Source organism: Sciurus vulgaris (assembly GCF_902686455.1).
Source record: "Sciurus vulgaris genome assembly, chromosome: 13".
Taxonomy (NCBI): Eukaryota; Metazoa; Chordata; class Mammalia; order Rodentia; family Sciuridae; genus Sciurus; species Sciurus vulgaris.
In genome coordinates, this window is record NC_136474.1 from 96,749,921 (window position 1) to 96,777,208 (window position 27,288).

At 47.3% G+C, this 27,288-nt stretch overlaps 1 protein-coding gene across 5 annotated transcripts in view; it reads left to right on the forward strand.

Annotated features, from left to right (window-relative positions):
- The window catches only part of ZNF407 (zinc finger protein 407), a 432,266-nt gene extending 410,677 nt beyond the window's left edge, over window positions 1-21,589 (forward strand). For 4 of the 5 annotated variants that reach the window (XM_079109133.1, XM_079109135.1, XM_079109134.1 and 1 more), the window contains one exon: window positions 19,221-21,589. In XM_079109133.1, coding sequence (XP_078965259.1) covers window positions 19,221-20,560 — 1,340 coding nt within the window. In that variant the 3' untranslated portion in view covers window positions 20,561-21,589. Of the gene's footprint in view, window positions 1-2,649; window positions 2,679-19,220 lie in introns of those variants that run through there. The other variant, XM_079109139.1, reaches the window with a different exon arrangement.
- Window positions 21,590-27,288: the final 5,699 nt, after the last annotated feature.

Here is a 27,288-nt window from a genome sequence, read left to right on the forward strand (position 1 = left end):
GAAGTAAATAATTTAGCCTAATGCTTCTGTACTTCCTACATTTCAGAAGATTATATAAACCCTAAGGCTTGAATTGTTTCTGGAAAATAAGTATGAAACAGTACATGTGAGTTTTTTACAGGTACTAAATCAAGTTGTCGAATTGCTCTAAATATGTAGAGATAAAAAAAAAAAAAAAAGAAAGCATCATGTATGAGTTAGAGTCCTGAAAGTCCCCAGGTAAAGAGGATCCCACTGCTGGCTTCATTCAGGATTGTCCCATAGCACTTGTGACAGGAGACCTTTGCATTCGCTCCTAAGGGCACACCCAGCATAGGCTGTTGCTTCCGCTCCTGGGTCACGTTCCCTTGTGTGGGGCGCCACAGCATGTCTGTCTCTTCTCCTGGTCATTGGCATCTGGGCTGCTTCTACCTGTGCATGATTATGAATAGAACTACTCTAAATGTTTGGCAAGAGATCTTTGTGCGGGCTTGTATTTTCTTTTCCTTAGGACTAGGGTGATGTGGTGAGAAATTGCCAAACTGTTTTCCAAAGTGTCTGCACCTTTATTTTTGTACTCCCACCAACATCTGTGAGAGTTCCAGTTTCTCCCTATCCCCTCAGCACTTGGTATATGGATTTTATTTTTTATCTTACCCATTCTAGTGGGTGTGTTATGTATCTCATCATGATTTTAAGTTGTATTTTTAATTTGTATTTTCTAGTATCTGCTGGTGCTGAGCGTCTTTTCCTGTATGTGTTTATGTGTGACCTGCTCTAGCTGTTGGGAAAACTTTCCCTCAAAATGAGTTAAGACATCCCTCCTGTACTCTAGGCTGCACAGGTCACACACAGCCCCTTCCTGTATGACAACTTGCTGAGATGGGAAACATTTTTATATCCCTTTTTGCACCCCCCAGTCTCTCTGCCAGGCCAGCCTGCTTGCTTCTACCTCATTGGTCGCATGGTGTGGTCTCTAGGCCAGCACTTTGTCTTCCCTGTCTGATTCATGTAGATGTGCTCCTGACTTTGCACTTGAGTGAAATTCCTTCACTGAAACATGTTCCCTGGCATTGAGTACAGAACACTCCTTTGCAAGCACTGTCTTAAAGCAGCTAGAGGTTGGGTTTTCTTCTGTTGCACAATATCAGGTTTCTCTCTGCAAGAAATTGACTCTGGCTTATCTAAGCTAATGATGAATATGCTTAACTTGCCTGGTAAAGAGCCCCATATCATAATGTTGAGGATAACCCTTCAACTGAGTAAATGTAATTGACAAATGTTAGTACATAAAAATATTTACAGGGGAGTCAGCTCTTCGGTAATTGAAGGCAGAATTTTAAAAATTGCCTTCCTGCCACTAGGTTTCCTTTGTACACCAAGAGTTACTAAGCAGTTATAAATTATTTTTGATTATCTTTAATCCTTCTACTCTATGCTTCTGTAAAAAGTATTGAAGAACATACAAATATGGTCAGTATAAGATTTTAAACCATGGGCCAAAAATAAACACCACTGAAAACATTCTGGTGAATGAGAGCATATGGCCTTTCCTGACATCTGTAGACCCTCCAGTGAAGTTTTCATGATTTATGGAACGGGCATTAGATTGAATAATTCCACTCCCCCACCTTTAGCAATATATAGTAGTGTGGGGGATTCTTGTCCTTTGGAAAAAATACATATTGGCATGTTTACATATAGCTTCATGAAAGAATTTTGCAGTTTTTTCCTCAATAAAAGACAAGAACTTTAGGGTTCCCTGACAATTCCTCTTTGACCACAGTACCCACTAGAAGGTTCCATTTTGTTCGTGGATTATGTTGCCATGGGCACTTTTCCGACTGATGCAATTTGCTTGGCTCAATGTTTGCATCTGTTCTTTCATTCTTATTCTTCTAGTGTTAGGAAGAACCCCTGGTAATGTTTCTAAATGGTGGAATGTTTCGGAACTTAAAATAACCCTGTACTGTTATCATCTGTACAGACCTTGAATAAAACTTGCAAATTGTTAGTGATAATTACTTAGTCATTAATATGTTTGATAGGTAGTATTAATTGTATTTTACTGTAACTAAGTTTTACAAATATGCAGGTTATGACTAAAACCATATGATATTTGACTGCCTTATTGAAAAAACTAATATATCATCACCATATGTGTGTTGCTGTTTAAAATTTCTTACTTTCTATTAAAGTTCATCAGGTGCCTAATTTTCAGGCAAAGACTAAAGAATTATTTATTTGTCAGAGTTCTTCGGGCATTTAACACCCATTACAGCTATTCTTAACATTCAATTTAAATACACTGTTGTAAATTCTATTACAGCAAAGGATTTGTCCTAGGATATTGTAAACCAAAAGAATGCAGTGTCAGCTATGTGTTTAGGTCAGGAATGAAAATTTGCTTCATCTTGATTAGTAAAAATGTGTGTGTTGTGTGTGCATGTATATGTGCACTGTATAAAGGCACAGGCAAGTGTGTAAAATATGCAGATAAAATCATCTCAACAGAAAGTTTCAAAGTAGATCATTTAACTGGGACCTAGTTATTCATTTTCACTAAAAATGCATGTTAGTAAGTGAACTATCCAACTTACATTGTTTACATAAGATTCTAAAAACTCAACTTACTTGAGGGCTTAAATTCCCCTTTCTGGCTTAATTTAGGGCCAAAACACTGACAAGTCACCGCCTCGTACACATAGGCCCTTTACCTGCAGACAGTGGAAACGCTGCCCTGGAAATGTGGCTGAAGTTTCCTGAAGGTGAAACGTGAAGCATGCCAAGCCCATCTGTGCCAGCCTCGTGAGACAAAGCACCCAATTTTATCATCATTGCCTTTGTTCTCCACAGTGCTGTTCATGTGGCTGCTTCGTGAATGCCAGAGTCTGGGGCATCCATTGATCCGCCGCTTTCTCTGCTGCACTGTTTGTTCCGTTATAATACTTGTCACCCTTGCACCCTGCTCCTCCTTAAAAATGGAAACTTTAATGTCAAGAATCTTGAGTAATTTTATAAGGTTTTGGGCTGAAAGACCGAAGGACTCTATTTTACATTGCAGATCAAATATAAACTGGAGTAGGGTGGATGAGTGTGCTTTTAAGCAGAAGGAAAAAAAAAATCTAGTTCTTGTGCAGGTCGCAGAATTTATAAAGTGTTATTTTATTTTATTATTGGTCAGTTTTCATTATCTTCATGAGTGGGTATTTTCTATCTTAATGCGCAGTATTTGCATTTGATGAACCAATCAGCTTAAACATGGCTTCTTTTAATGTTTCCGAATTTCCACTCAAATGATCAGAAGTAATTTTTATTTGAAATCACACTGGGCCAAGTATGATAACTAAATCCTTTTGAGCTGTGATGCTACTACAATCAGCCCAGTAATTTCCAGATCTTGATAACATAGTCAGGTGCTGTACTGTGGAGGTGGAAGTATGCTAAATGTATAGGAGAATCTGTATTTTCATACCCTAACAGGAATTTTAGAAAGATAATATGGAACCGAGCAAAAGGTCGTGTTTTCTGTGGGCTAAGCAGGAAGCAGCCAGGTTGCTGGGCTGATCCCTGCAGGTGTCAACATTAACGTGGGATCACAGAAGCGTGCAGCTGTGAGGGAGCCTGGTGGCACCTAACCCTGTGGGTTGAAACCACACATAAAGAGCCCCAGGGCTTGGGGAAACAAATTGCTCTGGGCACCCCTGCCCATTTTAGCCAGTGCTGCATCATTTTTAATGTCTTAGATTTGGTAGTTCTCAGGGCAAGTTTAATAGTTCTGATAGCTAAAAATTAAAATCCACTCACAATCCAACAGATAGACTCAATATATATCTAAATTGTGACTGTCAGCATGCAGGTGTCCTTCCTCCCTGAAACAAGGTCTTGAAACCTGTCTTGGGTAAATCTGCAGCATCTTCCTTGACTTGGCCCCTTTGAATGAATCTAATGCAACTTTCCTTTCTTTTATTGTTTTCTTTTCATAGAGTTGGATTTTAAACCGTCAAAGAACTCTTCTCTCCAATAAGCATTTTCTGTTGTAGGTTTGAGCTGAAATGTTTTGTCAGGATTTGTCATTTGCCTCCCAAATGTCCCCTGCCTCTGTTCTTCATATCTTCAGCTGAGTTTGGGTCAAATAACTTGTTATATTCATGGAAGTTTCTCTTCAGGTTGAAAAATATTTGGGGGAAAAAAAAAGAATGGTAACTTCTTTATTTAATAAAGCCAGACCCAAAATCCATACTAAACGAGTGTATTTCTCAGGACGTTAAGGATCTTGATTCACCATGTAAATAAATTTCAAAAGTTGGACAGTAAAACCAAAAACTTGAATAATAAAAGCACGTTTTAAGGAAGAACTAATCCCCAGTGAGTTGGGTTGACTCACTGTAGGGATTGATTGGGTGTGTATACGTTGTATTGGGAAAACTGGGTGTGTATGGTTGATTTGATTACTAGCAGGACTGTGTCAGAATAGGAGCAGAAAAAGGAAATGGTATTCTTCTAGCCAGTAGGCATTAACTAGTAAAACGAGGCGTAGAGACCCAGAGTTAACCAGAGCATTGAAAAGCTGTATTTTCTAGTCAAAGGTAGTAGCTGGGGCACAGAGAGCCAGGGTCCCTGCCCCTGCAGCCTACCCCATAGGCACCCACGTGGCAGCTTTGGGATGGTTTCCTAGGAGGATTCCCCCCACCTTCATTTTCTGTATGCAGTTTATCCACTGAACTTTGTGGACTTCCTATTAAAAATCTCAGACATTTTAGTAATACATTGCAGCATAGTTTCTACTAGGAGATACCTTGGCACTCAGTAAATTAAGTAAAATAACAATTGTTAGATCATGGGGACAATACAAATGTGCAAGCACAGTAATCAAATGGACATACATAAAAGCTGAGATGTATAGTGTCACTCTCTGTATTTTGCCCTTTGGCCATTCTACTTCGAGTTTCTTGCAGCCAGCAAATGAGGAATTAATTCACTACTGTCATTCTGATTGTCTTGCCGCTCCAAGAAAAAGCTGAACATTTTTGTTCAGAAAAATACTCGACAGTGTTTAATAATGAATAGGAATGAAGGTAAGCATGTGAATTTCTGTAACTTGGTGAACATCATTCCAAGTTTCACATGCTTTCCTTTTCTCTCTCCTAATCACAATTGTCTTGTCTTCCGATTTTGTATAGGATGTGGTACGTGTGGGCGTCCTAACACATTGATCCTCTGTGTGTGTGAGAGAGGTGGACACAGCGGCAGTGACGCTGCAGGACCCCATTCTGGTTTATCTGCAGTAGGTCAGGGCACTTTGGCAATCTGTTCAGTCACTTCCCTTTGGCTCTCAGCAGCATTCTGGTTTGAATGAGAAACTTTATGGGCTACCTACAGGGGAGATGTAGTTCTGTCCTGTGACTTCTCCTTTTAGCACTTGACATGGGTGTTCACCCCTTCTTTCTTGCCCTCTGTGACCCCGAGGTCTGACTTTCCAGTCTTCTTTACAGGCGCTAATGTTTCTTCAGTAGTCAGTGTACCCAGATTGCTCTTTTTTATTTTTAATTAGTTGTCAGTGGACCTTTAATTTACTTATTTACATGTGGTGCTGAGAATCAAACTTAGCACCTCACACATGCTAGGCAAGCACTCTACTACTGAGCCACAACCGCAGCCGCCCCTGGATCTCTTTTATTCAACCTTGTTCTTCTCTCTCAACTTCCTGTACACCACCTGGATGACCTCACACCTCAGATATTTTGGACTCCTGCCTCTATTCTGGTAACAGCCAAATGTGAAATTTCCAAAGAAGCCCATCCTGTCCCCTGGCCCAGAGCATGTTGTCCACAGTAACTGACTAAACACCTCTTCCTGGTTTCCCACAGAAATCTAACCCAAAACTTGTTGCTCAAGCAAAAGTTGCTTTTATGAGCTGATGATTGGAACCCTTGACATTTTGTGTCTTTAGAAATAATCAACTAGATTGTTTTCATAAATTTTTGTATTATGTTTAAAATATTTGCTTTGTTTTGAAATGCGTATTTGTGAGCAGTGTTGTTTTTTTTTGTTTTGTTTTTTTTTTTTTTTTGTTTTTTTTTTTTGTACACATTCATTATTCCTGAAAACTGGAAAATTAACCTGGAGTGTTTTTTTTCCCTTTTGGATATGGTGTGTGTGTGTGTGTGTGTGTGTGTGTGTGTGTGTGTGTGTAGAGAGAGAGAGAGAATAGTTGCCCCTTTTACATTGACTTTGAAGAGATTAGAAATACCTTTATCGGCTGTATAAGATCAGTTGAACACAACTTAAGGATCTTCTGAGAGTTGGTGTGAAGCTAATTTGCAGAATCACTATCCTGGCAGTTTATCCCTTGACTTATACTTTACTGTCAACATCTCCTGTGCTGGAGTCACTAAATAGGAGTCCACTATGGGTGTAATTTGAACAATGTATGACTGAGAATAAACACATTAAAATTCTATAATGGTCAAAACCACCAATGCATATCATCCTGTGGAAACCCAGTGGGTACACAGAGTAGCCACTCTTCAAACTCAATAGATCTTGGAAGATCTTAAGCCCTTCACTGTTATAGGAGAAAGTATTCAAACACTTGTTTGATTTGTTTTCTTGAAATAAAATTTGAAACAGTGAACCTGCTGCCTTTAAGGACTTGCATTCCCCCACAGCACCTTTGCACACCTCAGAGAGCACTAGCTGAGTCAAATGCTTCCATGGACCCACTTTATCTTCAAGATAGTACCACTTAAATAGTGAAAAGAGAGGAGGATCCCATAGAGTGTGAACTGAAGAGATGTTCTGTACAGAGGCTGAAGCCACCAGGGAGAAGCCAAGCCCGGTCCCTGTGTCATGAGTGCCATCAGTCTCTTCATGGGACCAGAGGCTTCAGCCAAAAGCATCAGACATTTGCCGTCTCTGCACCACTTTCTCTTCCCTCCCACCTCCTTTATTCCCCTTCTTCTCCACTGGCCTCAGCCCCTGCTTCCCGTTGGTTTGATCGAACATTGGAGGCCGACTGTGTCTCAGACTGTGCTGACCTGTTCTCTGCCTCCTTGCCAACTTCCTCACAGTATCCGGCTCTGTGAAGGCTCCTTTTTTCCCTGCCTAGGGAAATGGCACTCCCACTCCATCATCCACCACAGTAATTTGGAAAATGCTAGTTTACCTCACACATGCTAAGTACCCAGAGTCCACAACAGTCAAGATTGCTTCTCATGTGGAGTTTATGTTCTAGGAAGGATACAGAACAAAATAGTGAGCAGGTGTGATGCAAACTGAGGGTGTGGCTTTGCCTGGAAGGACACAGGCAAGGAACTGAGCCACAGCTTGCTTCTCTCCTGCTTCACATCAGTAGCCTCCCTGGTCTTCTTGATTGCTTCTTGAACACCTTTGAGATTCTCCACATCTTTGCCCCCACTGAAACTGCCCCATCTATCTTGTCTTCATCTTTTATTCTCCTCCATCTAGGCTGCTGAATGAATCCCTGTATGAAGCAATCCTCCATATTCCTGCCAGTTTCCTTCTACCAATATTTCAATCCTGTTATTTCCTTGCTTAAATTTCTTCAATGCACCCTGTCCCCATGGGATACCCAAGTTTAAAGCCCTGAACACTGCACAGCTTCACAGCTCTTATCTCTTTACATTTTTCCATCTGAACATCTTACCCTCACTGAGAACTTGGCAGCCATGCCGCACTGCCTCCTGGGTTCAGCATCTACTTAGAATAAGGGGAATGTTCTCCACTATTGCTACACTCCCTATCAGATTCTTACTCACCTTTCAAGACCCAGGGTTTCTGTGAGCACTTTCATGACTGCTTCCCTAGACCAAGGGAGTTGTCCTTTCTATGAAGGCATGGCTATTTGAACGTGTTATTCAGTTTATATTTTATTTACTACAGTTACCTGTAATGTTAGCATCTTCAGATAAATTATGAATTCCTTAAAAACCAGGGCTACAGTTCACTGTTGCCTTGCCAATGTAGTAGGTTCTCAATATTGATATTTATTGAATAAATAGTTTAGAAAATAAATGAACTTTCAAGACCCAGGGTTTCTGTGAGCACTTTCATGACTGCTTCCCTAGACCAAGGGAGTTGTCCTTTCTATGAAGGCATGGCTATTTGAACGTGTTATTCAGTTTATATTTTATTTACTACAGTTACCTGTAATGTTAGCATCTTCAGATAAATTATGAATTCCTTAAAAACCAGGGCTACAGTTCACTGTTGCCTTGCCAATGTAGTAGGTTCTCAATATTGATATTTATTGAATAAATAGTTTAGAAAATAAATGAACTTATACCTAAGTTACTGGATGGAGCATTCCGGAAATTTTAATAGTAATATAAGTAGAACTAAACCTCAGGATATTATCTAGAGACTAGGGGAATAACCATAGTAGATAACTGCTAATTTACTGGAAAATTATCTCAACACTGGTTTTGAAATCTACTAAAGAAATCCTTGTTTTTTCTGTTATTAGTGTACAGTTTCTGTCTTGCTAGAATCCAAATAGTAAATGCTCTTCCATCTTTCTTTGATGACTTAGTACCCGTCAATGCCCACGTCTGTTTTTTGGAAGGGGAGTGCTCATGGTACAGTTCAGTAGGTAATGATGAGGTAGTTGTGCTCGAAGAGTGCTCATCTTCTGGCTTCTTAGGAAATGTTTGTTTGGGATCACTTAAAACCCCTAATGTTTGTCTGCTGGACAGTGCAAGGTCCCCGCACACAGCTCACACAGCTTCCTCAGGTTCCTGGCCTACTCGGTCTTCATTCAAGAAGTTCTGCTTCCATCTGATGATGGACTGTTGCTGGGCCTTTGATGACCTTATGACTTGGGAAGCACCACAGAACCCAGAATGGGCAGCTGTAGACACGTGGCAAGTCTGTCAGAACCCAACTTAGTGGGAGATCTGTGCCATGGCCACTAATACTCCATGATTAAGTGACCTGTCTCTCACAGTCAGCAATGTTTCTCAGAGGCTTGTGATTTTGCTTTGGGTGGCATGACCTAGCTCCAAAATCCCAAGGGACTTGCACTGTAGTTCTCTACTGGAGTTTACCAAGGTTCATCCTCTCTGTCCACCACTGAGCCTCCAGGCTCACACCATCTAGCAGTCGGGCTGTTGGCAGAGATTGATTGTGTGTTATATGTGTTGTATTGGGAAAACTAGGCATACGTGCCCCAGAGCTTTGTGTGCTCCAGGCCCTGCTCAGAGCTGGTAGCTGCCCACATTACCCAGCATGTAGATTGAAATAGTACTCTTAGGGGTAGGCTGTCAGGCCTGCAGTGCCCAAAGAGGCCTACCAGGCATTCTCCTTGTTTCTTTGTGTGAGAAGATACAAGATGGAGCAATTTGATTTTCACATTGGAAGAGATGTCTCTATAGTCCCTGTCCAATGCACCCTATACTCAACTGAAGTGATTGGTACCTAAATCTTTGTGGGCCTGGACTGTGATACCAAAACAGCATTCCCCTCCATTGGAGCATTTTCTCAGGCAACAATTGGACTGTTACTTTGTGCCTAGAACCAAATGCCCCCTTCCCACCCAGAAGACATGTGGCTCTAGATTGATTCTGCATTGGGTGCCTGGCCATTTGAGTAAGAAGTATTATGGTAGAGAAGGCCCATGAAACCTCCCATCCAGGAGGGCAACTAACGACATTGTAGCCTGATCAAAAGCCGAGATCAGTGCATCATTGAAGGCTGAGAGGAGCAAGAGGTGGCCCCTCACACATTCACTTAATTCACCAGACTGGCCCTGCATGCAGGCATACGACCAGTGTCCCGTGCAGTTTCAGACATGCACCAGGTTGGGTCTGGGGTCAGCCTTCGCTTGGGCTTTCCATTGTGCTTTTTGAGGATGAGGATTCCCTACTGCACTCCCCTCATCGCTCACGACCAGGCCAGGTGAGTAGAGGGAGGACTGCTGGCGTTTACTCACTGTGCCACACGTGCCTCAGGCTCTAAGAGCTGGCAGTTCACCTTTGATTTTATTCTGTGTCTTCTACTCTTTGCAGAGTAAGTCTTATCGTTTGTTTGACTTCCTAAAATCAGTCCTAAACTTTATTGTTCCAAGCACGTATTATTCTCAAGGACTTGAGTCACAGACATTCTGTGATTTTTAAATAGGAGGTTCATGTACATATTTAGGAAAATGTTCTAAGTAAACATTGTAGTATCCTCTGGTTAAAAAGAAAATGTTATGTTTTCCACCTTGACCACAGCAGCATCCAAGCCATCCTGCCCAGCACTGTGCCCATGTGTGGGTTCCACCGTAAACGGGGTACAGCACCAAGCTATTCTCCACAAGACGTGGCTGTCATTCATTCTCACAGACCCTGTTTTCTCACCTTGGCTTCTGTGTTAATCATCTTTGTGACCCAAATACTTGACAAGAACAGCGTAGAGGAGGGAGGATTTATTTTGGCTTAAGGTTTCAGAGTTTTAGTCCATGGTGGGCCAGTTCATTTCTCTGGGCCCAAGGTTAGGCAGAACATCATGGCAGCAGGGTGTGATGGAGGAAAGCTACTCAGGACAGTGTGGCCAGGAAACACAGGGAGAGAAGGGGAAGGTTCTGCAGGGAAGATCCCTTCCACGGGCACATCCCAGTGACCCTCCTCCTTCAGCCACACCCCAGCTGCCCACAGTTAACCCCCCAGTTAGTACATTCAAATCAGGGCGAACTGATTATGTTACAGCCTCATAGTCCAGTTATTTCACCTCTGAATATTCCTGCATTAACACAGGAGCTTTTAGGGGATACCACCTCATTTCCAACCGTAACAGCTTCGTTCTGTGGGACCCATCCTACACGTGGTTATAAAGCACCATAACCAGCCCCTCATGCCAACATATAGTGGCATCAAAGGGCATACCCAGGCCAACACTGGCCTCTGGCTCTACCTCTGATGTTTTCACTTCGTAGTCTCAGGGAGTTTTGGTGACTTTGGGTCTCCTCCCTGTGAAGAGGTCAGCCTGCTGCCTTGTCACACACATGATGCTCTGGTCCCCTTTCACAGCCAGCTCAGGAGGAAATGACAGACATGTGCCCAGAACATACAATTCATTTTAAGATGTGAGAAGAAACTGCACTGCTCTAAGTGAACACAAGCAGCTGCTGTCATGTGGCTACGAGCAGATGTTAGACCTCTGAAAGCCTTGCAGATAATTAAACTACTAACAGTTAGTGTGCTACCCCAGCTGTAGGTTCTGTTTACTGTAAATTTGATTTTAATGGTGCCTCTGTGCTGTTACTATGAAGCAGTTTTCTTTTTACCTACATACAAAAGTGTCTGCAATGAAGACAAATATCTGTTTCCCCTCATTTCCTCAGGAAAGACATGAAGATGCTGTAATAGAAAGGAAATACGAACGTGACTACAACAGGGGATGTGGTCTTTTCATAGGGTTTGCCAGGAACGCGAAAGAGACCAGCCGACGGCCTTGTTGGTCCTCTGGAGTCAGCCTCCTCAGAGGCAGGCCCTCCAAGGACATCGGCAGGGCTTATTTGCATAGTTTTAAGGTGTGTGTAATGTGAAAAATAGGCCTTGTCTCCCAGCGTTGTGTTATCTGTATTAGGTGTTTACACACTGTCAGAGGACATTCAGGGAAAGGTCATTGGGCTTCCTAATTTCCTAACTCCCTAATGCAGAAAAGAGTGTCCATACTTGTCTGTCGAGTCTTGATGTCGAGGAAGCCTCACCGTGAGCAACAGAGTGTCGCCTCTCTGGTAGAGTGTCAAGGTCTTCAGGAGGCCTGACGTTCCCCAGCTGTTTTCCAAGCCTCCAGGTTCCCCTGCGCAGAAGTGGGAAGGGCACTCCTGCTGTCAGTGTTGTAGGCTATTGTCACGAATGCTGAACAGGTGGCGGTGCACTGGGGAGGGCCAAGCTTGGTTCCTGAGACCGCATGCTCCCAGGGAGGCTGCAGGGAAAAGAAAGAGCATCCACAGCCGGCCTGCCCGGTGCGGGCCAGTGTGGATCCCAGCACCCAAAAAGGTATGCCGCACTCCCCACCTGGTTTGTTCCACTGGGATGAAGACATTTGGAAGGCTTTGCTAGTAAACCAACCGGCTGTGTTTAAGATGTACTCTGCGCAGGTAAATGACAAGATCAGAGCGCTTTGCAGTCTAACTTTAAAGTGCTGCTTAATCACCCTCTGTGAAACTCAATGATGCTATTTCTGTCGTATGAGTCCAATTTCCAAGGTTAGGTTGATGCGTTGTGACATATCACAGCTCATAGGCTGCTGCACAGCAGAGAAACAGTTAACACTGCCCTCCCCTCACCCCCAAAAGCCTGTCGAGATAACCTTAACAGACACAGCCCTGCCTCACTGAGTGAGATTTGTGTGCACAGCTCCCATGACTGTTAGATCTTCATGCATGAAAATGATAATATATACCTAGGAGTCTGATATAACACAAAATTTCTTAGGGTTTGTGACTTTAAAGGTAAAATATTGTCTTTTTTTCTTTGTCACTCTTCAGTGCCCATGGAAATATCTAGGCCCATGGAGACTATTCTTGGTCAAGTTGGAAACCTGGGCAATTATGTATTTCCAACTCAAGACAAAATTTATTCTTCATTTTTTCTGGATACCTTAGAGTTCTTTTCAGGGATGGTATTTTGATTATCTTCATTCACCTCTACTGTTAAGCATAGTGTTGATGTTAATTAAGAAAGCAGGGCTGAAACTTGTGGTACTAAATTTGTGACCTGGACTGTTGTAAATATTCCTTCACTAAAAATTGCACAGTGTCTTAAGAAATTGTATATTTGAGCTTTTAAGAGCTTCTCAGAAATGGTGTGGACTTCAGTTCATTTTTCACAGAAAAGTAATTTCCCCTCTCTCTTCTTATAAAACATAGGCCTTCATGAAATTGAGGGCATAGCAACGACCTTTACTGTAACTCTTCAACATAATCCTTTGTATGGGTGTATGTGGTTTAGACACCCTTTAATTACCTTTGTAATCTTTCTGACACATGCTTAGGCCAGTGCGGGTTGGCTTAGGTTTGCCTTGGGTTTAGGATGACCAGAACAAGCCTGCACTCTGAAACTGGCTCCCCCTGCAGCTGTCCTGTTTAACAAGCATGTCAAGGGCTCAAAGTAATTCTTGATTTTTGTATCTCAAGTAACCTGTTTATTTCTGTTTTGTGTGTAGATTTTAGCAGCACTGACCAGAATGTGTTTCCAACCCTGGAAGTAATGGAGACATGAGGCATTGACCAACCTGTGTTCTCAAAGGAGGAGTTGCCGTTTAGTTGTGGGGATGTGAGGCCAAGAGGTTTCTTGACCCCTGTCGTGATTACTTCACCAGATTCATGATCGCAGACAAGTCCCTGGACCCCATGACAGGCTTTCCCTCCAGAAGCTTGAGGACCTTGGGAGTGGTGAGGGAAGCTGCTCAGAGGCGAGAGGGCCCCTGGGTGGCAGCTCTGCCTGGAGCTGGGGTGGAGGGCGTCCTGTAGGATGCCGGGATCATCACTGTCTGTAGAATGAGTGAGTTACAGAGCAGGTATCGACATGATTTGACTGGCTGAGCTATTGGTGACTGCTACTGTAAGAGTAATGTATTTCCTTCTTTGAAATTTCTAAAAGGTTATATTTCATTGAATTTTAATTTGTCATTTTTCCTGCTTTCACTTGAGAAACTTATAAGCTTTTGTGACATTAAAATATGGCTCTAATTTATTAGCATAATCTGTTAATATTGTTTCATTTTAATAGATATTAAGTATAATTTCTTAACATCCCTGTTAAAATTACATTTTAAGATTGAAGTTGAGAAAAATTACATGTGGCTTAAGAATCACAGTGTCACGTGGGTCCCAAATTTTTATATGAAAAGTATTATTTTTTGGATCGCCTCATATTCAAGGTGCTTTAATTATTACAGCAAAGCCACCCAACCTTTTCAAGCTTCGGGACCCTACCAGAACGTACGATCTGAACTATGCAGTGTCTGAGACTTAACCTAGCAAGGCATAAACACTTAGTTTCTGGAGGGGCTTGGAAATGTAAAATAAGTGCTGGCTCATGGGAACAGCGGTTTACAGAGGGTATTAGCACAGGCGCTCGCAGGCGTGAGGCCTGTCACCCCACGCCGTGTCTTTTTAATGCCATCTTTATCTGCTACGCGATGCATGAAATCTACTTTCAGTTTTAGAACTGCTGGCAACCTTTGACCCCTTCAGTGCAGACACAATGTGACCTTTCTATTGTCATCAGCTTTCATTCTCCTGAAAATTCTATGAATTTTTATTACAAGTTTTTTTTAAACCAAGCTGAGGCTTCCACAAATTACTTGCCACAGATGAGATGAAGTTGTTGAAGTGGTGTTAGATAAGTTTTACAGCCAGCATGTGTGCTGCCGAGGAGCCCAAGCCTGTGTCCTACAATGTCATACACCAGTAACTGCTGAGCCTACTATTGGATAAATACATCATTTTATGGAACATTGATTGTTCTATAAACCCAATGGAGTATTATGCTCTATGATCAAACCATTTAGATTGTGTGTAGAGCACAGAAAATGCCATATTCAGGATGGTACTAAAAGTGCCATTTGTGTATTTTATGGATGTCATTACAGGGGAAACTTCTCTCTGTAGGCCCTGTTTACTGCAAAATTTTTTAGTCTGTAATGACATTTTTCATTCACAACGTATGCCTTCAAGAGAGGGGGCCCTTGTTTTATTTGTTTCATTCGAGTTTACTGCACAGATTCTGTACATTTTAATTAAATGTAAGCTTAACAAAAGCATAAGGTATTTATTTTGTGGGAAGAAGAGATGGCAGTAAGGAAAGGGTAGCTCACCCCAGGAGGAGGGTCAGGTGCTCAGAGCTCATCCCAGAAGCACCACACAGAAGCGCGGTCAGCGCGGTGTGGGGAGCCCCAGTCTCAGCACCTCACCACCCCTCCAGCAGGGAGAAGCTGTGCTTTCCACATCTGGGGCTGTTCACTTCCAGAAAGAGCTGCAGCTTCATGATGGAATTCTGGAAGGGGGAGCCTAACTTTAAATCACTTCCCCCAAAATGAGCTCTCAGACACCCCAAAAAACTTTTGATTTTGACCAAATTGTGAACTTGTGATGCATTCGGCTATGAGAAGGCAGTGTGATGATGGGAGCAAATGAGACCCAGCTGGGGTTTCAGGGACAGTCAGTCCTGAAACTGTGTTTTAGCTCCATTTGCATCTTCTGCCCTATTGGAAACAGGTCTAGAAGGGACTGAATTTTGTCATTGTTTGGCTAGCTACTCTTTTACTGAAATCTGACAAGGTCTTTAAAAAATGTGAAGTGCATCACAAATGCTGCTCTGGGCTGCCGTGCCCCACTGAGGATCTGTGCTCACGTGGAGCCACACCAGGGACTAAGCTGCGCGGAATAAAACTTGTACCGTAGTCCTGTTTTCCAAAGGCCATATCCATTTGGCCATTTGCATTGGTGAGGTTTACAGTTCATATTTACTAGAAAGAACTCAGAAACTGAAGTCGATGTGCCCAGTAAATTCTTGGTCATAGCCCAGTTGGAATTTAAAGTTGCACTAGAGATTCACATTCGTTTAAATGACACTTGAACTTCTACATAGCTCCACATTAATTCATTATGGTTGAAATGGAAGAATCTTCAGTGGGTGAATCTTTTTCAATCTGATTGAGGCTGTTACATTTTATAGGTGCTATTTTTCAAAGCCGTACTGACAGCACTCGAAGTTATTAAATTGCTGAATCAAAAGATGGACCTGCACGCACATTTATGAACTGTGATGGACTAGCGGGCATGTGCTGCCGGAGGTGAAGGCGCTGGTGCCGTTAAGCGTCTTCATGGCCCGGCTGACAGCAGTATTTACCCACGTAGTTTACTTTAATGGTCTGGAAGTGGCTTAACCCACCTCTGGATTCAAATAAATTCAGTAAGTAGTTCAGAAGAGCATAATTATCAGTGCCGCAGGGATTCAAAGGATCATTCTGCACCCAAGAGGTTTTCCTCCTGTTGCTGGGGGCGGGGACTGCCTGGACTCGGCTTGTGGCACTTCTCCGGGAGCCTACCTGGGAGAGGAGTTGGCGCGTCCTTTCCCAGCTGCCGTGGTTTCTCCTGCTGTCTGATGTAATGGTAGTATGTCCTTTTTCTGTAATTAGTCGGGAGGGGAATGATGTGAAGGCTACCTTCTTTGTTTTTGTTTTTGTGTTATTATTTCCTTTTTTTTTTTTTCTTTTTCAAATTCTGAATAGACTAAGAATGAGCTTGAAATTAGAGAATGGGCAGAAACAAATCAAGTTCAGAATATAAAGACGACAAGCAGAATATTGTATCCTGGGGAGAAAAGCAGGGACGAGAGGAGAAATTGCTCCAGACTCGAGGAAGAGTTTTTCAAGCACAAGAGCTAGTGGGTGGCAGACCGACCAGGGACGGACCACTCCAGGCCCAGCCCAAACTCAAGCGTAAGTGGGATAGGAGTGTGGCATCTCTGTGAACTCCAGTCGTGCCAGGCCTCCGCTCATAGGCCGAGCCCCTTCCGAACTCTGGAGGAGAGAGAATCCAGGGAGGCCTGAAGTTCAGAAGGCGACATGAGGCCAGGGAGAGCGTGTCAGCAGTAGTTGAGCCTTTCCTCTCTGGATCCCTGTGCTTCAGCCGCTCTCAGGCTTATCTTCCACCTCTCGTCCTCGCCAGGCCAGATGCTGCTCCTCTTTCGTAAAGGGGGGGGGAGGCAAGAAGGCGCTGAGCTCAGGGGTCACAGCGATGCCTACAAACCGCCGGCCTGAGCACCACAACGGGTGGACTGCTAGTGCTGCACACGGACCTGGAGTTGCTGAGTGCTTGTCAGGGGACGCTGCCGCCCACACCCTGGGGGCCCCAGGGCACCAGCTGTTCTCTGTCCTTGAAGGGGAGTCAACAGGAAGAAGCAAGGATGCACCCTAAGTAGGGAGTCCTAACTAGACATAGGGACTCTGGGTCCCTCCTCTGGAAAGGGTTACTTGCCCTGGAGACGTGGTGATATCTGCCAGGCTTGCCCATGAGCTCCCAGGCATGCCGCGGTTGCTACACACGCAGGAGGAGCTCGGGGAGTGGAGCTAGCCTAGCAGCCTCTGGGTCTTTTCTTGACCTATGATTCCGTGATTCACACTGTGTTCACACTTTCCAAGAAAGAATCAATGATAATACTTAGCAGTTAATTCTTTCAAATCCAGGACCACCGTCCTGCTGTCTGAGTGTGATCCCGGACAGGTCCTCTTGGTGGAAACCACCGGCAGCTTCTGCAGTCCCTCCGGCAGTGCTGACCCTGCTGGAAGACAGGCCTCCGCCTGGGGTCTGTGCTCAGAATTACCTCAGTGTTGAAAGAAATGTTTTCTTGCAGAACACCACCAGTGTGGTAAGCAAAATTGTTGTGTCTGAGGGATCCAGTCACAGTCTGTAGAATTCTTAACCCTTTTCCCTTGGGTAAATGTAAAGTACCCTTAAAAACTGGCCCACATCAAAGAGTGAAGTGGAATATCTCGCAAATGTAGTTGCTATTGGTACGTGGAATGCTGAACACAGATCATTTGTTTTTAGGTCATCTCTGATTTGAGAGGGAAGAAGACAATGGTAACAAAACAGAAAAGTTGCGATTTTAAAAAGAAAACAGAAGCTCTGTTTAAAGAATCTGTCTCTTTTTCCATGAAAATAAAGCTTACAATTTCCAGTGTCCCTTGTCCTGTTGAGTTAGGAACCGGTTAGTTGACCTGATGGAGACTCGAGTGTCACTCTGCCCACTCTCTGCAGCCCCCCACCCCCTGTCCCTGTGAGACCCTTTCTGGCATCTTCCCCCCGCCCCAGTGCTGCTGCCAGTTTTCTTCCTGCAGTTCAGATGGCAGTTCAGTCCCCACCCTGGTCTGCAGGATGGGGTGAAGCTCTACTCCTACCACTGCCCCAGCCTGTCAGGACTGCCGTCTTCCCAGGTGGCAGGCACCGTATACCAGTGGTATCCAGGGAGGAACCATGGGTTGGGAGGACTGGGATGCACCGGCCCTTCCTGACCCGTCACTGCCCAGGCCAGGGGATTCCCCTGGCTCCACTCCTTGTCCCTGTCCCTGTGCTTCCTTCCTTTCCCCACCGTGTCTCACAAACAGTGCAGCTAAGCCATCTCTGCTGTTGCCCCTGCCTGGGTCCCAAGAGGCCTATTGTGGCATTTCCTAAAGAGTCACAGTGTTTTTACTACTAAAAGAAATTCAGAGATGAGCTGGAAAATTATAAATTATGCTTCCTCTGTAAAAATTCTATACTTTTTTTGCTTGAAATCACTCAGTAGGTTTCTTCTCTCTACAGCCTGTAACCACGGTGTCTTAGCACAGGGCGGGAGGCCTGGAGCAGCCTGACTGGCCACGAACGGTCTCATCTGGAAGTCTGAGCTGTGATCGCAGCAGAGAAGCCTCCGTGCTTGGCTTCTCTCTGGGAGGCCCCTCCTCTCCAGTCTCTGCATCTTAGGGAGGCCATGTCTCAATGATAGAGCACCCCAAATTCAATACCCAGCACCACAGAAGAAAAGGGCTGGTGCTCTGTTTTTGATGGACCTACACTGGCAGACCCCTTCTGTGTACCCAAACATCTAGGCCCCACATCCACCTTTGTGTGCCCAAGACCCAGCAGAGTGCCAGGCACAGCACCCAGCCCTCAGGAACTCGCTGCGGCCTTCCAGGGCTGTCTTTCACCAGGCCAGTACCTGACACACAGGAGACACGCAGTGTGTGCCGAGTTACATTTAACAGCTGTTTACTGCTGCCATGTTTAAAAGTCTAATCTGGAAGACTTTCGTTCTCTTTGTTGACTAAACACATATACTGTATGTGATATTTGGACATTGAAGAAAGGTCTTCCTTGGGTCAGAGGATCCTGCTCCTCCTTGCTGAGTTTCCTTAACTTTAGTCACTGCATGTGCTGTGAGCGCTGGAGGTGACGGGGAGCAGCCGTGCTCCTCCCCAGCAGCTGGTGGGAGAGCACTCCCCTGAAGCAGTTCGTGCAGAAGTGTGGGAAATGCACACTGAACATACAGCTGCTTACACCCTCAGACCTGTCGCACACCTGTAAGCGGCTGTGAGTGGGGGCAAACGGCCTCCTCGACGCTGCTGGCAGGGAGAGCCAGGTCGCTCCTGCAGGTGGGCCCGTGTGCGTGAGGCTGCAGAGCGCAGCCGCCTTGCTGTCAGTCCAAAAGTCCTGGTTCTGAGGCTCTAACTGGTCCTGTCTCCCACAGGCATCGTGTCCAAGTCCTATGAGTGCCGTCTGAAGGGACAAGGAGCCACCTTTGTCGAGACGGACAGCCCCTTCACTGCGGCCACCCTGGCAGAGGAGTCCCCCATCAGAGAGAAGGCCCTCGGGAGCAGCAAGAGGCAGGCCCAGCCCCCCGAGCAAGTCCAGCAAGTCATCATCATCCAGGGCTATGATGGCGAGTTTGCCCTGGATGCCTCTGTGGAGGAGACAGCCGCGGCCACGCTGCAGACCCTGGCGATGGCCGGCCAGGTGGCCAGGGTGGTGCACATCACAGAAGACGGGCAAGTCATCGCCACGAGTCAGAACGGGGCCCACGTGGGCAATGTGGTGCCAGGGCCCCTCATCCCTGAGCAGCTGGCCGACGGAGCCACCCAGGTGGTTGTGGTGGGGGGCTCAGGGGAAGGTCACGGCACGGACGAGTCCCTGAGTGCAGGGGGCACTGTTATACAGCAGGTGACCAAGCAGCAGGTTCTGAGCCTCTGTGAGGCTGGGGCCTCCCCTGCCGATGCCTCCTCAGCTCTAGATGCCTTGCTGTGTGCCGTCACTGAGTTGGGGGAGGTGGAGGGCAGGCCTGGGCATGAGGAGAAGGCCAGACCAGGCCACAAGGATGTGCTGATCCAGCTGCCCAGTCAGGAGGCACCCCACACCCCCACCGACCCTGAGGCCCCAGAGATCCAGGTGTTCCAGGATGCTCAAGAGAGCCCAGCAGCCATGGAGGTGCTGGCCCAGGTTGTTCGGCCTTCGGCCATTGTTGCCTCTCAGGAGCGAGCCCAGGTGGCCTTGAAGAAGATGGTCCAAGGAGTCCTGCAGTTTGCTGTGTGTGACACGGCCGCAGCCAGCCAGCTGGTCAAGGACGGTGTCACCCAGGTCATCCTGAACGAGGAGGGTGCTGTCCACATGGTGGCCGGGGAGGGCTCCCAGTTCATCATGCAAGAGGCGGATGCCCATGGCCTGCGGGTGCCAGCTGAGCACGTGGACCTGGTGGAGTCTGATGGGGAGATCTCGCAGATCATCGTGACGGAGGAGCTGGTCCAGGCCATGGTCCGGGAGTCGGGCAGCAGCTTCCCGGAGGGCGCCACTCACTACATCGTGACGGAACTGCCCCCAGGGGAGCAGGAGGATGGCGGCGTGTACTCCCACACCGTGATAGAGACGGCCGGCTCTCAGGAGATCCTGCAGGCCGGGGCTGCGCTCCGCGCTGAGGCTGTGGCCCCCAGTGGCACGGAGCAGCTGACCAGCATGGTCATTTACACCCAGGAGGGCACCCCGGCAGCCACGGTGATTCAGAGCCAAAGAGAAAGTAGTGAGCTCCAGGAAGCCTGAGGTGGGCCTGCTGTTGGGCGCAGGGCCAGCCTGGAGAGACCCCTGAGGTTGGCGTGCCCTGAGCTTCCTGTAACCCCTCTGAACACCAGGCACTTGGCCCCAGCAAGTGCCACACCTGTCCTCTGGCAGGGGTGGTGACGGCGGACACTAGAAATGCACTCGGGGGCACAGAGCTAGTACCTGGAGTAGCCGAGGATCATGGGAGAAGGGCGGGAGCGTGCTGTGGGGACAGGGCCTGTGCCTTTGAGCCCTTTGCTCCTGGGCTCGCCCTCTGCCCTGCACCGAGGGGAAGCAGTTCCTGGTGTCCCCTTCCTGCGTGGGAGATAGGAAGTGTCCCTGTCCCCAGCTGCCTGGCCTGCAGCTCTATGCACACTCCCTTGAGTGTCTGGCTGGAAATCGCAGCTGCGATGGTCACATCCTGCAGCAGCCGCCCCCATCGGTGGTGGGTGTTTTTTTTCTATTTTAGGATAATGTATCCCCAGACCAAAGGAAGCCTGTTGGTTGATTTCATGTATAGATTCCCTCTTCCAGCATTTCAGGTGTGTCCATGGCTCTGGTTGTATTCTGCTTAAGAGAAATCTCATGACTGGTTAAGAAAAGCGTTGATGTTCATAATCAGTTTAAACATACCTTGGTTAAGACAACTGATACTTCTGATTTTGACTTGCCATATCATAAAGTCTAAACATGAAATGTACACCTCCGGAAAATATTGTTCATATCAACATTTTGCTTTTTATAACAGCTGTTTGTATTAACATCATTTTGCAGGATCTATTTGTAATAGTGTCAGTATGGAAAAGCTGACATTGAACATTAACAAATAGAAACCACGCCCTGAAGCCCTCGCCTGGCCAGCATCGTCTGTGTAGTTGTGGATTCACCGCAACTGTTGGGTGCAAGTTTAAGTTCCAGTGATTTGTTTCTTGATACTATTGGTCTTATTTTTTTTCCAGAACTGTAAAATGCAAAAGTTGTTTTTGTTCTGTTTCTGTTTCCTTTGAAATAAAATGACAGCATTAAAGACGATGATGTTTGCTCCAAGTGACTGGCTGTGGGCAGCTGTGACAGCTCAGGAGAGCCACCGTGGGGCAGTTGCTCCTGTCCCCCGCCCATTGCACTGTCCAGCCAGCACCTCCTGCAGGTCGGGGCTCTCTGTGAACATGTGGCAAATGGCGCAGGCACATTCTGGCGACAGTATCCTATTCTCTCATGGTTCCTATCTAGAACCCGAGGGGAACAAACGGGAAGGGAAGCTGGTCCTCCCTCCTGTCAGCACAGCACCGCGTAAAGCCTCTGCCTGAGGCGGGGGATGAGCGCCCCTGGGAGGGCGCCCACGCGCTCTGCCTGGCTTCCGCACTTTGCTCTGAGTTCAGCCCATTCCAGGGCCACCTCTCTATACCATCACCCCTCCAAAAATAAATAAGTAAATAAAAGGTAAAACTTCAGGTTGACACTGAGATTCGTAATTAGCTGAGTGTGACTAGCTCGTGTTTCCTAAAAATGGCAGGGCTACTCGGCTCTTCCTCAACCCTGTCTTGGGCAAACAGTGACAGGATCAGCTCCCGTTGTTATCAGGATAGAGGTGACCTTTACAAAGTGATGGCCCTCTCCACGCTTCTCATACATGTTAGGAAGGGAGGGGTGTTTTTCAGTGGAAGTATTTCTTCTTGATCATTTCTCCTGTTAGCGGCGGCCCTGCGGCCCTGCGGCTCTGATGCTAATGCCTGACTGTGCTTAGTCCTGTGTGGCTAACCTTTCCGCTGCAGTCCAGGGTGTTGACACTGACATGCTGCAGTTTACCGTTTGTGATTTATTTAGGATAAATATGTCTCAGGTGGCATTTAATCCTTCATAAAACCAGTGTAGCCTGCAGTGTCAAACCAGCAATCACGTTGTATGCACAATGAAAAGAGCAGGCCTTTGCATAAAAAGAATTGTACAGAAGGTGTTTCTAGGCTCAGAAGGATTGCGGAGGCTTCACCAGGCTATTGTAATCTGTAATTACCTGTAGAGCTGGGTTAATGTCACCTCTCCCTTCTCTCTCATTACACAACTACTGGAATGTAAGGGGGTTTAAGAAGCGCATACACAAATGTGTGCCTCAGAACAATGAGGCGTGGCGGGGCTCAGGAGCCAGGGACATTCATCGCAGCATGGATTGTCTGAGAAAAGATGCAACAAGCTTGTAGCTTTCTTTGAGGTTTTTGCCAGGGAATCTTAACAAGTTTAAAGAAGTGGAAAGCAGAGACAATGAATATTTACTTGGAGACTGGCCCCGAAAGACCACCTTGTATTAAACTATGACCAATAGTTTAATGACCGTGCCCAAAGGATGACCAGGCCCGAAGGATGGATGCCCTGCAAAGACCAGTTTTCCAAGGCAGCCTCTAGAAATGGCTCAGTTCCATGGCAAAAGTTGACTAGTTTTTACTAGTGTGGTGGAGATTTGCAGAGTGAGATGGCCATTTCCAGGCCAAGGGCGTTTTAGCCATTCAAGGTCACTGCTGCGATGCTGTGGCTGGAGCAGGCGGCGGGGGACGGGTGGGGGCAGTTTGCTACAAAGCAAACCAGCAAACAAAACCACACCACTGGTGCCGAGAGTATCCTTTCTGCTCCCTGGTTTGCTTCAAAAGTAAGTGTGCTAAGATGGCGTCAGCGTAATGCCGGAAGCCCCAAAACGTGAAGCCTGAAGCTGGACGGCCCCACCGGGTGGACACGGTTTATTCAGGACGAGTATGGTAGGAGAAAAGCACCTCAGAATATAACGGGGTCGGTTCTGAAGACAGAGCCATCGAGGACCCCTAACACGGGGGAGGACTCCGGCTAAGTCCACCTAACAGGACTCCTGAAGGCCGGCCAGGGTCACCAGACATCTCCTGGGGGTGGGAGGGAGGGTGTGGCACCTGATCAGATGTCCTGGCTGGTCAGATGGAGACGGCAAAGCTCTGACTTAGCAGGGTTCTTACTAAAGGATGTTTATGAGGAATACCCAGATATGTGGGCCAGACTGAAGTTTGTTCAAGCAAAGAAACTTTGTCAAGGGCCTAGAGCTTAGAGGACCAGAAGCCCTGGTGGATCTTTGCTCCATTGTCTCCCAGAAGATAGCCACAACTCGCATCGAGGCCCAGGCAGCTCCACCCCACCACTCCCACCGTGAGGAGCAAGGCCCCTCACCTCCTAGTGCGACAGCTGGGAAATTCTACGACCACACGACAGCACCCAGATTCCTAGTGTTAGCCCGGCTTTTTGTGTTCCTGAACATAAAGGTGAAGTTATGTCCGAGGCAGAGAACCGCGCCAGTGTAGAACCTGCCCCAGAGTGGGCTCTAGCCAGAGAAGCGGGGCAGAGGGCATTCGCTGGGCACACTGGACGAGAGCTCGGGTTGCCACTTCTTTTACTGTTGAACATCGGCACATAACTGAAGAGTGTGCACAGCCCGCTGGAGCCGCCTCCTCCGCCATGCTGGAGAACACAATTCGTTTTCTACTCCTCTAGGGTGATATCATTTTACATGAAGAAAAAAGTTAGCTCGGGTGGCAGTTATACGTTTCGGAAGCACCTTCTAATCAGGGATTGGTGATTCATTATTAGCTTCAGCAGGCGATCCATCTGACATGTAAGGGGGAAAAATTAGCAGCTGTCACTGCATGACGAGTTAATTTCCTGATGGGCCTGACACTGAAAGCCATTTGGAGACATGGCGGTGGCTGACGAGAAAACCTGGCGCTGCTTTATAATTGGAGATAAAGACAGAGAAGCAGGCTTGGGGAGGGCCTGTGGGCCTGCGAGCTGGGGTGTTGGTGTCTCCAGGGCTCAGTGCAGGCCCACGCTGCCCGCCAGCGCTGGCCGAGGCGGCGACTGAGGCGAGGAGGCCGTGACTCACTGGCTGCGACCCTGGCACCGGGTCGGGGGTGATGGCTCTGCTTCCTCTGCCTCCACCCCAGGTCCGTCATGAGACCAGAGTGACAGCTCCCTTGAGAGCCTCAGGGGGTGCGCAGAGTGGGACTGGATCCTCCCCTTGGCAGTGGTCACAGTTGGAGCTCGGGATTTCAGCTGTGGCATGATTTTTGTCACCGTGAGAAAGTAGCCCCCAGAATAAACATCTGGAACTGAGGGTGGGAGGGAGGGCAGCAAGGGTGAGCCGGGGTGCGTGAGGAGTCTGGACCTCGGCCCCCACGGGACCGGCTCTTCCCAGAGCACCCGTTGCAGCCCAGCATGGGGAAATGAGACGTTCCAGTATCCTGAAGAGGGAGTGTCCAAACAGAAATCCGAGTACAAAGCTGACCATTAGGTCTCCCCAGGCTGGGCTGCCATGGCGTCCGCTGGAGGCTGAGACTGTGGATCGAAGAATCAGGACTAGCGTCTGGCCGAGGCCCTCCGGTGTTTACCAAGTGTGAGAACACAGGTTCTGTGTCCACGGTGACCCAGGGTAGATCACTTCATTACTCTTGTTTTTCTTGGGTTCTGGGTCTGTAAAATCAACACAGGGGAGACCTCTTCGGGGACCTTGAGAAATAAGCATAAGGTAAAATTTTCCCTGCCTTCCAAGGCTCCTAGCTCCCAGCTAGGACACATCCTAGTTTCTGTTTCTCTCCCCTCAGCTGGAAGCGAAGGGCATACCGTACAGAACTTGGCCGGGGTGGGGAGAGAGGCCAGAATCGTGTGCTGGTGAGTAGCCACGAAGGCCCATTCCAGAATTGAACAAATCCACCCTGAATCTCTCAGGCAGAGAACCACTCACTTCCCCCATGGCCCCGCATCTGCAATACCTTTTAATAAATTCTTTTAAAATGACCTAATTTCAACATGGCAAGAAGACGATTTACAACCAGGATAAACATGAACATGTGGACCAGTCCCTGTGTCTGCCACTCTCGCTTCTCCCTGATTCCTAGTGCTCCTCTTCAAAGAACGTTTTAAGTGCAGAATAAAAACCAACACAAAGTAAAGCCTTGCTTTCGAATCTCCAAACAGCTCCAGCTGAGAGGAGAGGCTCCTCAGAGGCTCCTGGGCAGCCCGGGCCAGCCAGTGGCCTCCTGGCAGCACAGAGCCTTCGGGGCACTCACGGTGCCCAGGGTGCCCTGGGCAGAAGGAACCTCCTCCTAGTCACCAGCCTGGGCAGCTTTCAGAGCAGGCCTGACTGAGAGAGCAGCCAAACCCAGGAGGAAATGCTCTGCCAGCCCTGGTCCCCTGCCTGCTGGGACCCTGCTGTGGCTTCGCGAGAGGGAAGGTGTTTTACCCTGTGACCCTTCAGAGGACCTGGCTTTCCTAGCGTAGCCAGGAAGTGGTGACTACCCGTCACTCCTGGCCCAGGGGCGGCTCTGGGGCTGGAGCCCTCTGCTTGCCAGGCTGAGCTCCCCCTGCCTCCCGTGGCCTGGCCTTCACTGCAGGGCCCCGCTGAGCAGTGCTGGAGGAACGGATCAGAACATGAGCTCTCGGTTCCTCAACAGTTGTTCAAATTTTCTTACTTTCCTTTCTGTTTTTTTACTTCTAATTTCTCAACACAACTCTCAGGTAGGAATTGAACAGAGCAAGGGCATCGTGAATGCGTCTTTTGGTCAAACTGGTTCAATCACATTCTCTTCTTGCTCCCACCCTTCTACGGAACGTTCCTCCATGAGGAGGTCCTGGGGTCACCCTGAGGACCCGCACCAGGTTCACAGCTCTCTTGTCAAACACAGCAAGGTGACCTCCAGCTTTCCATCAATGAATAGCCCGCGGAAGAGGGTTTTCTCTTCATACAGGATTGTCATGATCTTAAAGGAAGCATCAGAGTTGGTGCCTCTGGCGCCAGGCTGGATTCGCTGTGTTCCCATTAACATTTGTGTTGCCTATGTCCTGATTCCTTTCTGACCCTGAGGACCGGGCCAGTGCTATTTATTCCACTCAACATTCCTTCCTTGACCTGCTGTGAAAAGAAATGTGCTGTTCTGGGTGGATTTCAGTGATCATGGCCTCTTCTTTTCTGGAGAAAGATCTTTGACCCAGGGCAGAAAACGATTAAAGGGGAACAAGCAAGCAAGGATGTGCCCAGTGGCCCCGGGGCTCTAAGACTGTCCCACAAGGAAGCAGATCCACCAGTGGAGAGAAGCTCAGGAGGTGGGGGACTGCCTGCCTGTGACTCCTCCCGATCCCACGTCTGAACGCAGGGCCCAGCAGTGGTGCCCGCGGTTTGAGGAACAGTGAACCTCCTGGTGAAGCGCCTCTGGAGGGAGGGGGAGCTGGGGGTGTCCCCAGGCTGGGATATCCGGATCTGCCACAGCGAGGCGTTGACACCCCTGAGGCAAGCCGGGACGTCTGCAGGGGTGGAGTTTGCGGGCACTAAGGAAATCTGAGCAGGAAGGCTCCTGGTGCTGATGGCTCTGAGGTTCTGTCCTCGTGGGCACCCAGCTGGTCCCACAGGTGCAGTCCTGAAGCAGGGGGTAGGCTTGCTTCTGGAAAGAAGGTGCTCTGGAAGGTTCTCCCAGAGGCTGGTGGGCTACACAGAGGGTAGATTTGGAAAGCAGTGTCCCTGCTGGCCTGCCTGACTTCTGGACCCTTCCAGAGGACACGTTCTGCCATTCTAGATAGCAGATGCTATCTAGATCCTGAGCCGAGGCCCTTGAGGGTCTGGACTTACAGTCAGTGAGTCTAAGATGACTTCAGATGGACCGCTGTGTATGTCATGAGTTTTTCTTGCATCTGGGGCTCAGTTGGCCTTAGAATGGAGTTGTGAGTAGGACAGG